The sequence below is a fragment of the Teleopsis dalmanni genome, chromosome X (genome assembly GCF_002237135.1).
Source record: "Teleopsis dalmanni isolate 2A chromosome X, ASM223713v2, whole genome shotgun sequence".
NCBI lineage: Eukaryota > Metazoa > Arthropoda > Insecta > Diptera > Diopsidae > Teleopsis > Teleopsis dalmanni.
The window spans coordinates 45,700,821-45,715,415 of record NC_051848.1 but is presented as its reverse complement, the minus strand read 5'-3'; the positions used below and the strand labels follow the sequence as shown (position 1 = coordinate 45,715,415).

General features: G+C 29.7%; 1 protein-coding gene across 1 annotated transcript; it reads left to right on the top strand.

The window, feature by feature from the left end:
- Positions 1-279: 279 nt before the first annotated feature.
- Positions 280-12,891, top strand: LOC119687735 (AP-2 complex subunit alpha; the record flags this gene model as incomplete). Its single annotated transcript, XM_038102171.1, is given in 10 exon segments — positions 280-618; positions 8,271-8,482; positions 8,552-8,745; positions 8,813-9,476; positions 10,273-10,460; positions 10,531-11,157; positions 11,222-11,501; positions 11,570-11,853; positions 12,446-12,650; positions 12,730-12,891. Coding segments are annotated over 10 exon segments (2,796 nt in total). The 3' UTR covers positions 12,808-12,891.
- Positions 12,892-14,595: the final 1,704 nt, after the last annotated feature.

Below are 14,595 nucleotides of genomic sequence, written 5' to 3'. Positions count from 1 at the left end.
TTTTTATGCAACAACATAAATAAAACAACAAAAAATATATGAATATATTTTTGAAAATACAATTAAAAATATTTAAATAATTTTATAAATATCGCATTAACATTAATACTTACAGTTTCAAATCAAATTTATTTTAAAAGTCGAATAAAACTAAATTTTAATTTTGAAACTCAAATCTATTTTGAAACTTGTGTTGTTGTTTTTAAAAACCTTAATATTAAATAAATTTAAATATGACTTCAATTATTATTGATTGATTTCGAATTTTCAATTTAACAGGTTCAATTGAGTTCGATCAAATCTAAATTAACGATCCGAAAGAAGCACTTATCAATCATCGAATACAATTAAAAATCTTTTTTGATCGAAAGCTTCGTTACAAATATCGATAACAGCAACCATTGCGATTGGAGGAAGTACAACAACTGACGGACCAATACTAGTTACTAAGCACCGTAAAACAGCGTTGGCGGTATAGAGAAAAGCCAGCGCATAAAGTTTTCTTCTGATCCCAGGTATATAAAAAATCAACGAAAATTAATAAATTAACTACAATGGCACCTGTGCGGGGGGATGGTATGAGAGGCCTGGCAGTCTTTATATCGGATATAAGAAACTGTAAGTCATATTAAAAAATTTACAATATATATATATAAAATATTCTAGATATTATAAAATCTTATATATTTTAGTTATTAAAATCATCTATATAAGATATATTACTAAATTAATTACTTAAGCATTTATTGCGTTCAATTTAGATCGTTATAAATATTCAGTAACTAGCCTTCTTTAGATTCTCTTCAGTATTTTTATAAATTAATTGTTACTTTCTAGAAATAAAATTATATTACTTAAAATAAACGGACTAAAGAAGATTTGATTATAATTACAGAAAATCTCACTGTGGCTTATTAAAGGATTGCAGATATATTCTTAATAGGTCCTAAATTTCTCTTTGGTGAAGGTTACACAAGTTTGAAGTTAACCTCTATCATTAATTGTATTGTTGTAAAGCTAAAAGAGCTGCTGTTAAGAGAAACAAGTAATATTTGTTCGTGTGAAAAGATAGGGACGTAGACCCTTTCGCTCCTAAAACCTTACAAATAGTCTTATAGTCTCATTGTTTTTTAATTTTAATAATATATTTGCTTTTTATGTTCCTATAAATAGTAGTGAGTGGGATTTGTTTGTGTCAAAATAGGAAGATGTAGACTTGTCCGTTTCTAGAACCTAGAAAATAATCTTATAGTCTCAATGTTTTTAGAATTTTAATAATATACGTTGTTGTTGTAACCTTGTAGAAGTTATGCATGGTGGAAATCAGGTTCAAAGATCTTCTCAAGCTCAAAAAAACTCGCTAGTAATAGTAATAGTTTATCAGTTATAGTTATAGTTTGTCTTGTCCATATTTCGGTATGGTGTAAAACTAATCAAATATGGGAGTATTTATAGTACTTTTGCTCTATTGTTGAGATTTCTTTTATAACTCAAGCAAATTGTCAGCAATTTCTTTAGATTATCTATTGTGCATAGTGAAGAAGTACTCAATGTTTTGCTTTTCATTCAATTTCATTTTACAATCTGTAATAAGTAAACTAAATGAATGATATTCTCCAAGTAGGTTTGTGAAATGCCAATATTGATACAAATATCTACATTGACTTTAAAGTTGCCAGAAATGGGCGTGCTATACTAACCATCGTTTTTAAAATAACGCGACGTCTTCTTCTTATCCAGATAAAGTTTCGCAAAATTCAGGGAAAGATTAGTTTACTTTTGGTAACTCTGAAACAGATCAGCTAAATGCTTAACATTTTTGCAGTTATAGCCCAGTTATAGACATCAATAACAATTTTTTTGTTCTTGTATATATTTATCTTGTTCTGGAAAATAAGTCAGACTGATATACGGTTCAAAATTTCAAAAAAAACTGCTTATAATATTAGATTCTCTTGTCAATATATTGTAAATTTATAGTAGTTTATGTTCACAAAGTGTTAATAATGTGGTCTAACAGATATCGTATTTGAGGATTAATGAATATAATGAAGAGCGGTATAAGTCTCTTTTTGATTGTCAGAATATCGAAGCTGAGTCTCCAGTTTTTAAAGTAAGTTAATAAAATTTACTTGTGCATGGGGATTTTTTGGAATCCGGACAGGTCAAATCAATAAATAAGAAAAGTAGCTGACTTTAACATCTTAAAAAATATATCATTAAATTAATGGATTAATATTTAGCATAATTATCTGTGTAAAGGGTGTTGAATGTTCGATAAATACGAATTCACTTTGTACTTGTAATTTTTTTTAGATTTCTTTTATATTTAATTATGTACAACTATTTCTATTTATATATTTTACAATTAGAAAGTTTTTGTTTTAGACATGGTTGCTTGGCAATGTAAAAGTAAAAGTAGTGCAAAACGTTTATGCCAATATTCATGACCAAATTTAAAAATGGTCAGAAAGTAAATGATCAGTATTTGCTTTATTATAATAATTATTTTTTGTCTATAATTATTAAAAGCTGTTATTAAATGCTAATGTAGTTAGGCGGCATAAATGTATAGTGGCCCTTCGTAATATGTGATTCAATAATATTCATAGTAAAAAGAGAATGGGAGAATGGTCGCCCTTAAGTTAGGCTAGATTGTAGTAGTGGTCTTTTTTGTTATATCAAGGTCCAGACACTGTTCGTACGTCAAATCTGCAGAATAAACTTAAAAGTAAAAATCTCAAACTGCTTGTAAACGAACAGCGTTCTTTTGAGAAGACGCGATTCCCTATGGCTTATCCTTATATGATAAGTTAAGGGCGCAAGTATTTTGACTATGTATATTCCCTATGGCCCTATGGCGATTCCCTATGGCTTATCCTTATATGATAAGTTAAGGGCGAAAGTATTTTGACTATGTATATTCAGGCAGCACTCTATTGATTGCTTTTAGTGGAATGAAGTGTTTTTTGATATAGCATATGTATGGCTGATTCTACATACTCTTCGTAGAATCTACAGTTTGCATCCATATATATGCCCAGTCTCGTAAAGTGGTATTTTAATTTACAATGCTCTGTTAAGATTTCTCTGCTGATTCTAAGTTTTTCTTTTGACACAGTCCATACAATTCTGATATCTCCGATTGCTAAAGGTACCAATAAGTGATTTGGATTGTGTTAATCGTGGTAAATTATCTCAGTAATGCTTTTTGTTGTAGTTCTCATTCATTTTTATGAGATAAAGGAGGGTACTGTGTTCTAATCTACAGAAAGGTTCTAGCCCCATCATTGGTGTTGCTGCTTCTTACTAAAATGTTAATGTTATTATTTATTATTAATCATGTTACCTAAAATCTATATATTTTATGAATAATGGGTAGAAAATGAAACTATAAACACGGGACTGATAATCGGGTTTTCTCATTCTAAAATTATATATGTTTATAGTAAAATGTAGTTATGCTGTCACTGTTTTCTTTTCTTTTCATTGGTTTTGTGATGTTTTCAATCTTGCCAGTAATTGTATTTGGTTCTGTCCCATTTATTATGATTAAACTCTGAATTTGAACTTCAATTTTTAATCTATTTTATACCTCAACTAATGATTTAAAAATACTTCAAACGTTTGAGATGCGAGACTGGAATTTCTGTTAAATATTAATCTGCAAATTGCAGTATTGATTCAATTACTTTCTTTATTTGTCTTTGTTTATTTATGAAATTTTTTTATATATATATATAATGTATATATATTATCTTATATATGTCTGTTCTATATTATTCTCTATTCTTAGATTAATATATTTTTTGTCTGCTTAATTTTCTTATCTTATAAATAAAATAAGATTAAATATTTGAAATAAATTGGTTTATTGGATCTTCACCAAACGTCGGCTACATCCATACATACAAACCAAATCAAACTCATCCAATATATACTTTTGTTTTGTAATTAAAAGCGAAATCCCAATCATGATTGCGGCGTCTACGAGTGCAGGGGCGTCAAATGTCAACAACTTTTTTTAATTTTATTTATTTTTTATGCAACATTTCTTGTTCTTTGTTTGTATAAAAGCTGAATTGATGTAGTTGTTTAATTTTTTATTGTAAACTTTCTTGCTTGTTCCGTTGATGCTGATGATGATGACGATCGACGATTGACGATCGACGATCGCATATTCAGTTATCTAAATTGTTGATTTATATTACTATCGAAAGCTTCTACTCAATACATGGTGTGAAATCGTAAGCAAAAAATTGACTTCATTCAGATATCTTTAAATATATTAATGTATGAATGTGTATGTATGTATATATTTACTAGCGCCTAACCTACTGAGACTGGTACAAGTAAGCGCCGTCTATACTATTTTTAAAGTTTAATGATAAGCAATAATTTTATTCTGCAATCAATTTCATTCTTAAACACATTTACTTGCACACAAATTTAATTGAACATAATTTTATAGGTGCTTTTTATTATAGACTATAATTACATTATCATAAAATTATTCAGACGCCTTTATAGTTAATCTTTTATATAGAAAAAAAAAGATGTTAGATGGAAAACAAATACTTTTCATTTTGTTTATGCGGTCACTATTTTTTTTTTTTTTTGTTTTGGTATCGGACCTAGGGGAAAAATCTTTAAAAGATGGCCCGTACCATTTGCATGCCCGATTCATGCACGACTCAAATTAAGTCACACATGCCTACGGACTAAAAAGTCCCCTCATTCTCAGCTCAAAATCCTGAAAATCCTTGCAGTACGACCAGTTAAGGTATTTCTTCACAGGGCATGTTATAAGAGCACTTAGCGTGCTTTCACTCCGATTGTGTACTAAGTATTTCGTCCGCTCTAACAGTATTTATTGTTCTAGAGATTATGTTCTTGTAAAAGCTCCATTCTTCGATGCTTGCCAACATCTGCATTACCATAGTAGAAGGGCTGGATTCACCAATTAGTGTCTCTAGATTTTGTCTAGTATCTACGAATCTTATACAGTCTCTAATAATATGGTCAGGACTCTCAATTTTATCTGGACAAAACCGGCAGTACGGGTTACTTGCTAGCCTAAACCGGTATAAGTATTCACGGAAGCAGCCATGCCCCGTAAGAAACTGTGTTAATTGAAATGCGGTCACTATTAGTATTTAGTTATTGTTGTGGCCCGCAAGAATCTATAAAACAGATAGATTAGGTTAGGTTGTATGGTCAGACTTGTATCCAAAGATCAATTGAACTCAAACACTGACTCGTTGTGAAACCACGGTTTAGTCTTTTTCGCATCTAGATTAGAAGTCAACGACGACAAGTTTCTAAACTTGACCAAATCCCTAAATTTGCAGGATGAGAGCAGGATCGAAGATTTTAAATCTTCTAGCCAATGATGCACACTTACAGTTGAGATCCAGACCTTGAAGATTTAAAATCTTTTTCTAGCCAATGATGGGCACTGACACATAAGGTTGAGACCTCGAAGATTTTAAATCTTTTTCTAGCCAATGATGGACACTAACCCATTAGGTGTAGACTACGATAAAAATCATTATAGAGTAGAGCCAGTCTAATAGCATATCTTCCTGGTATGCAGTGACCTGTCAGCACCAATACCGTAGTACTGAGCATGTTACGTTTTAGTTGAAGGAACTGAATGGTACGTTTCGGGCACAGTTGGGGCCAGGTTGATCTTCAAATCTTACAAAAGGGTTCATTTACTCACTGCTTTATAAGTTAATATGAAGGGAATTACAAAACCGAACACATGGGTTTAGCTGTGCAAAGGAAGAGGGTTATTTAGGAGTAAGAATGAATTAGTGAATGTGTCGGATTTGGGATTTAGTTATTAATCCAAATGAATATTAATCGACGCAAATTTATAGAATCGTTAGAACAACTTATTCAGTACTAAAATGCGCAATTATTTGAACCGATACTTACGGCATTTCTTCAACTTCTTGATTTAATTAAATAAAATTGTTCAAATAAAAATGTTTGTGTTGTTTTTAATTTATATTAAATGTCATAAACATTTTGTTCAAATTCAATTATTACTTAATTTTCTCTATTCACGATCTTACTAATGTTACTAGTTCCCATTGATACTCTCTCTACAGGTTGTTTCTTTATTAATTGGCACATACATATGTTAAGTTTTACTACATGCTAATGAATACCTCTTATCAAAAATTCTACAATTGAAATATTTTGATTTTGTTACTTTTTAGCTTTTTCATTATTCAGGTTAATATACATACATTATAGAATTTAGATGTGATATACATTAAGACTGAAAAGTTTTCGGAAATTCTCATTTAAAATTCGCGCGCTGTATATTTTTCGATATTTTAAGTTTATGTAGTTTGGCAGCCCTGTCCTTAATTACTATGCCAAAAATGAGCGCGATCTGTCAGACAGTTCGTTTACGGCAGCTGTTGAAACCAGTTCACCTCAGTAGTGCGTTGCGAAATGGCTTCGACGGGCGTACGACCGTCCTGAAAGGCTTTGTACCACTCATAAACTTGAGTTTTCGATAAAACTGATTCCCATAAGCCTTTTGTAGCATTCGCAACGATTCTGCACACGAAATTTCGTTCGAAACACAAAATTTGATGCAAACTCTTTGTTCAATATTTTTTTCCATTGTTTTTTTCGCAACGCACTACTGAGGTGAACTGGTTTCAACAGCTGCCGTAAACGAACTGTCTGACAGATCGCGCTCATTTTTGGCATAGTAATTGTCCTTAATTGCTGCCAAACTACATAAACTTAAAATATCGAAAAATATACAGCGCGCGAATTTTAAATGAGAATTTCCGAAAACTTTTCGGTCTTAATGTATGCAATATATGCCAATTTCGAAATGTACGCTTGAATGAGATTATATATGTTTGTATTATTGATATGCATATATGAAGAGTGATTCATATCAATAAATCATAGATATATCAGGAGATTCTGTAATCTTCATTTCAATAAATAAAATAAATTTTGAATTAAGAATACGTTAAGAGCCACATATGTATTTGCAAAGGTTTGACCCTTTGTGGTAATGTTGCAAAAATCCTGTCAAAAACTTCCTTGTATGTATGCTAAGTAACGTACTGATTATTGTCATATAATGGTTTCCATATAAGAGACTGCTTTTGAAAATATGCCTTAGTTAAAAACGATAAAAAAAACTTTAAAAACGATTTATATCAACATATGTCTCTTATAATTGATCGATTTATCGGAATTAATTTATTAAGCATATTATAACGAAATTACATCAAATATATGACTCGAAAAAGTTTCATCTGGGGAAGAACTGGTTCGGAAGTTATTGTCTCAATTTAACAGAATTCACGCACCTATAAAATACATATCAAAAACAAGCATAAACTAAAACAACCTCTAAAAGAAATTTTTCAAATTCTATATGGTTTCACCAATACTCAAAAAGAAAAACTTTAACATGATATAGAGGTTTTTCTCTCTCTCTCTCTCTCTCTCTCTCTCTCTCTATCTCTCTCTCTCTCTCTCTCTCTCTCTCTATCTCTCTCTCTCTCTCTGTTCTCTGATGAGTAACAATTTTTAAATTAACCAACCCGTGAATAAATAAAATGATCAAGTTCACTTGACAGAGAAACCGTACGAAAATTTAAACATATAAATGACCACAAGTAGTCAATCGGCATCGTCAGTGATAGTTTGGTTGACTGTAAGGATTGATAGTCGCTTACCGTTGACCTGAAGAGAAATGGAAATCCTTACCGCGAAACATTTTAGTAATAATAAAAAAGGAGTACATGCGTTATTAAGATACCATCCTATTATACAAAGCATGCGATGGCCAACAATGGATGAGAAAAAATGTCCCACATTTAAATACAAACTCACTGTTGTCTCTACGGTTATAATAAGCAAACCTTTCGACTTTTTGTTATGAAGTATTTTGCTGATCAGTACTAACAAATACCATTACTAAAACCACTAGATCTAAAAACCGCTAATACTAAAAACATCAGGAATAACATCTCTACTCGAAATCCTGTTAAGTCAATATTTAATTATAATTTACTGTAGTAGCCAATCCACTCATCTACCATTATTATAGTTCTATTAAAACTCATTCTGTTTTGTTTTAAGTGCGTAATCCAAAATAATAACTGAGTATAAGTTATTAAAGTTTCCTTTAGGTTCTTTTATTTACTTTAATAATAAATATTAAACAATTTATATTAAAAATTTTAAGACCACAAACTAAAGCGTTTAACCATTTTTAGGTAAAAGCAAAGAAGCCGAAGTGAAGCGGATAAATAAAGAGCTTGCGAACATACGTAGTAAATTTAAAGGAGACAAAACCCTTGATGGATATCAAAAGAAAAAATATGTTTGTAAATTGCTATTTATATTTCTACTGGGTCACGACATCGATTTTGGTCATATGGAGGCAGTCAATCTTCTTTCTTCGAATAAATATTCTGAGAAACAAATTGTTAGTCTTTGATTTCCTTTCTATACAATAAGAGGCTTTTAATTTATTGTATATTAATTTATATTTCAGGGCTATCTCTTCATTTCTGTACTAGTTAATACAAATAGCGATTTAATACGACTCATCATTCAATCGATCAAAAATGATTTGCAGTCCCGAAATCCAGTTCATGTTAATCTGGCATTGCAATGCATAGCAAATATCGGAAGTCGTGATATGGCTGAATCATTCTCAAACGAAATCCCTAAGTTATTGGTATCTGGGTAAGTGGCGAATTGACTTGATTTGAAAATTTGTAAAAAATTTAAATTACATTGTTTTTGTTATTAGCGAGACAATGGATGTTGTAAAACAATCTGCAGCGCTTTGTCTCTTACGGCTTTTCCGCTCAAGTCCCGATATTATACCTGGCGGTGAATGGACTTCAAGAATTATACATTTGCTCAATGATCAGCATATGGGGGTGGTCACGGCAGCCACATCACTTATTGATGCTTTAGTGAAACGCAATCCGGAAGAGTATAAGGGTTGTGTTAACTTAGCTGTATCACGTTTATCACGTATCGTCACTGCCAGCTATACCGATTTGCAAGATTATACATATTACTTTGTGCCAGCACCGTGGCTTTCAGTTAAATTGTTACGCTTATTACAGAATTATAATCCAGTAACTGAGGAGCCAGGAATTCGAGCACGACTTAATGAAACTTTGGAAACAATATTAAATAAGGCACAGGAACCGCCTAAAAGCAAGAAAGTACAACACTCAAATGCGAAAAATGCAGTTCTATTCGAAGCAATAAATTTAATTATACATAGCGATAGCGAACCAAATCTTTTGGTTCGTGCTTGTAATCAATTGGGACAGTTTCTGAGTAACCGTGAAACGAATTTGAGATATTTAGCTTTGGAATCTATGTGCCATTTAGCTACGTCAGAGTTTTCACACGAAGAGGTGAAAAAGCATCAGGAGGTCGTTATATTGTCAATGAAGGTAAGTCATTTTTTTATATTTTGTTTTATTATATTGAACAACTTTTTCTACTGCGCTATAAACTGCTATAGCTCACTTCACAAAAAATCAAGATTGATTATTAAAATAAAAGGTTAACTCATGCGAGGCTAACTAGTGTATGCAATTATTATATTGCCGTGTCATTTGTCTACCTGATGCATCTTTTTGTTAATTATGGTTTCAAGTACGAGCGAATCTACGTCCCAGAACCACTTGTCAATTTTGACGTCCAAGTACCGCTCACTAACCCTAATCTCTACACAATCTCTGCGGGCTACAACAACAATAACTTGTCAGTTGTCGCTTTTATAATCAATGTTATTTAGGCTAATGTTAGCCAGATAGAAAAATGGCTAAGTTTTCAAATAAAAACCTTCAACATTAAAGTAAATTTTCCAAATTTGACATGCAGCATAGTCAAGATTTAATCAAAATACCTGTCTTTAATAAATGTTTAAAATTATTATTCTTAATTATAAAATCCACATTTGCCGTTTATCCAAGCGAAGATATTCCCGGTCTACGTCCCGAAGCCACTCGTCTTAACGACGACTAAGTATGGTTTACCATCCTTCAAAGGGATTTTAAAAGATTCCAACGGATTACAACAGCAACATCATATCGAGTCGTTTTGACATAATTTAAGTTTTTTACATTCCTATATTTTTGTTGAAAACTATAAAAACTATATATCTGAATTATTTTGTAGATTTTGGACTAGTTAAATTTCTTTTGCTTAACAAATGTTAAAGATTAAAATTAAATTTTATTATAGATGGAGAAGGATGTGTCTGTTCGTCAGATGGCTGTTGATTTACTTTACGCAATGTGTGATCGTAGCAACGCCGAAGAAATTGTACAGGAAATGCTTAACTATTTGGAGACCGCTGATTATTCTATACGCGAAGAAATGGTACTTAAAGTAGCTATTTTGGCAGAAAAATACGCAACCGATTACACTTGGTATGATTTTTATCAAATTACAATTTAAGTAAATAAAATTACAGATAAAAATAATATACTTTACTTTTAGGTATGTTGATGTTATACTCAATTTAATAAGAATCGCTGGAGATTATGTTTCCGAAGAGGTTTGGTATCGTGTAATACAAATTGTTATTAATCGAGAGGAGGTGCAGGGATATGCTGCAAAAACTGTATTTGAAGCATTGCAAGCACCAGCTTGTCATGAAAATATGGTAAAAGTTGGTGGCTATATTTTAGGTGAATTTGGCAATCTCATTGCTGGCGATTCTCGATCTGCACCGTTAGTTCAGTTTAAGCTATTACATTCGAAATATCATCTTTGTTCACCCATGACTCGGGCTCTTCTACTATCCACTTACATAAAGTTTATAAATCTTTTCCCCGAAATACGCACCAATATTCAAGAAGTTTTCCGTCAGCATAGCAATTTGCGTTCAGCAGATGCTGAACTTCAACAACGAGCTAGCGAATATTTACAATTAAGTATTGTGGCTTCTACTGATGTTTTGGCTACCGTATTGGAAGAAATGCCTTCGTTTCCAGAAAGAGAAAGCTCTATTTTGGCCGTTCTTAAGAAGAAGAAACCCGGTCGTGTGCCCGAGAATGAAATACGTGAATCAAAGAGTCCGGCTCCAGCTATATTAACCCAAAATAATACTCATGCTAACCACAAGTAAGATTATATATATAAAGATAAAATGTTGTGTTTTTTTTTAATTATTTTTCTTCTTTCTCAGAGTCAATAGTAACGCTAACACAGATCTTCTTGGTTTAAGCACTCCACCATCTAATACAGGTTTAAATAATTCTACAAATAGTGGCACATTAATTGATGTTCTAGGCGATATGTACAGCAACAATAACACTGCTGTGTATAATTCGAAAAAGTTCCTGTTTAAAAATAATGGAGTTCTTTTTGAAAATGAATTAATACAAATCGGAGTAAAAAGCGAATTTCGACTGAATCTGGGACGTCTAGGTCTATTTTATGGCAACAAAACTCAAATACCACTGACGGTTAGTTTATCATATGTTCCTTACATTTTTGTACACATATTAAAATGATTAAATTATTTCGAGTTTAGAATTTCACACCTATTTTGCAATGGGATGCAGAAAATGCGCTTAAGTTAAATGTTCAAATGAAATCGGTTGAGCCAACACTTGAAGCTGGTGCACAAATACAACAATTACTTACAGCCGAGTGTATTGAGGATTACTCAGATGCACCGACAATTGAAGTTAATTTTCGATATAATGGTGTACCCAAGAAATTTAGCATTAAATTGCCGCTGACCGTAAATAAATTCTTCGAACCAACAGAAATGAATGCCGAATCATTCTTTGCGCGATGGAAGAATTTAGGAGGGTAAATAAATATCAATATTTATGAAGTAAATTACTCGAATCCATTTTATTAGTTAAGAATTAATCCTATTTGAAAATATTTTAAAGAAATACCAAATCAATTTAGGATTTGAATAGGATAAGAAGAACTATATTCGAAATTTACTTGTTGATTGTACAGTTAAAGTTATAAACATAATTTTTTCATATATGGTATCGTGTTTATTTTTTGTAAAGTTATTTTTTTTTGTGTCTGATGACGAAAAGAAGCTATTTAAAACTTAGAAAAGTTCAAACCGAAATGAAAAGACAATAACAAAAATTTTAGTTAATTTATTTTTTATTAATATATTTGGCTGTCCATACAACGATGTTTTGAGTATTGCCATAACTCGATACTCATCCTCATCATCTCAGGGAATATTCGAATTTTTTTTATTAGTTTATAGTCCGTATATAATTTATTTGGACTGCAAACAAATTAAATATTCCATAAGAGTTAGTTTCTAGTTTAGTACAATGATAATTTCACCTTTAGTGTAATATTTATATATGTTAACAAATATTAATATTATTTTAATATTATTAAAATATATAAAAATTTTTTATTGCAGTGAACAACAAAAAGCACAAAAAGTATTTAAAGCGTTACAACCACTCGATCTGTCTGGTGCTCGAAATAAATTGATGGGCTTTGGAATGCAATTACTTGACAATGTTGATCCAAATCCCGATAATATGGTTTGTGCTGGAATAATACATACTCAAACGCAACAGGTGGGATGCTTAATGAGACTAGAGCCGAATAAACAAGCGCAAGTAAGGATTAATAGATAATTTATTTAAATTAATTTAATATGTATTAAATAAAAATTAATTAAAATTATCTTCTTTTCAGATGTTCCGTTTAACAATTCGGGCAAGCAAAGAGACCGTAACACGTGAAGTTTGCGATTTACTCTCAGACCAATTTTAAAGACGAAATAAATTGAGTAAATTAATATTATTATTATAAAAGTGTATTGTCCTACAATAAACACATTATTTGTGCTTTAATGAATATATTCGTTGTTAAGCTACAAAATTGAATTGAAATTCTTGGCACAATTCTGTCACTGCATGATGCATTGTCTCGTAAATGACACACAGCATCCATTTGCAAAATCAAATATCATCAAATTTTACTCTGTTTCTCGATCGTTTATGAAAATGAAAACTTAGACAAATATCAATTGCAAATATACATATTTATATATGTATTTATATATGTATTTACGTATGTATTTATATATGTATTTATATATAATATTTATATATGTATTTATTTATATTTATAAATGTATATTTATAAATACTTATATATGTATTTATATATCGATATATATACTATATATATATAAATATACCTATAAATGTCTTTCCACAGCCTTTTCTTATTTATTCTCTTTATTAAAGAATTTTTTTTTTATTCGTTTAAATCGCAAGACTTTGCATTGTATTTCAAACTGTAAGTAAGATTTTTAATTGTACATTTTAAAACTAAATGATATCAATTTCACAAAGAACAAAGAACAAAGTAACAAACGTGTGTACAAACACAAAATATTCCACTAACAATAAATAGCAATATTAATTGAATTCTTATAATAAATTTAATGTAAAACTATTATATTTTTAAGCTCAAAGGATAGCTTCGTTTAATACAACAACAGCAACATATATTATAATTATAAATTATATTTTATGTTAATGTTTGTTTATTAACAAAAAAAAAAAAAATAATAACATATAAATATATATTAATATTATACTTTAAAAAGGTTTACAAATTTTTACATATATGTATATTTATATATATATATAAATAAATATATATATAATTAAAAATAATTAAAGATGCAAACAACAAATCATTAAATCATGCAAGTACATATTATACTTAGTATAAAAGTCGTTGTAGTAAAAATAAAAATAAAAATAAAAATTTGTTTATTAAATAATATAAATCGTTATGTTTAAAAATAATTAAAATTAAAAATAACAACACTATTTAACATTATGTATTATTCAAAAATATATATTTAAAGGAGAAATTAAATAAAAATCTCATTATATTAGACAAATAATCAACTTAAAAAGATAAAAATTGTTGCAATTTTATTAAAATGAATAAAATACAAATTAAATTGAAAAGAAATCATTTGGATATATTTTCTGTTCTGTTTAACTAACTGTGTGGATATTAGAAATTGTATAAATACTTTCCTACTCTGGTTGTTTTTCAGCTATTTTTTTTTAATAGTTAAATTTTATAGTAAATTTAAAGTTATGTGCATTATTTGCAAAATTGTTATATATAGTTATATCTTTTTTAAATTTAAATTGTAATATTTAACCGCCATACATATAAAATAAACGTCAAAATAGATTCGAATTAAAGTAAAGTTGTAAAAAAATCTAAACTTTTATTTTACAGTAATATGCATGCAATCTTAACATAAACAATTTGTAATTTATGGCATAGTAAATTGGATTTTAGATTTTAATGCTAGACATTTATATAGTTAGAAGTTGACGTCTACATTAGTTTAAATATATATATATTTTTTTCACAAATAAGATATTACAACAACTGAGAATTGAATAATAATTAATAATAACGTAAACTTGTCATTGAAACTACACTTTTACGTTATTTTTTTTTTTACCTTTTAAATGTTATTATTTGATAAAGGCTTTATATAGAGATTTGCGCTTATTAATT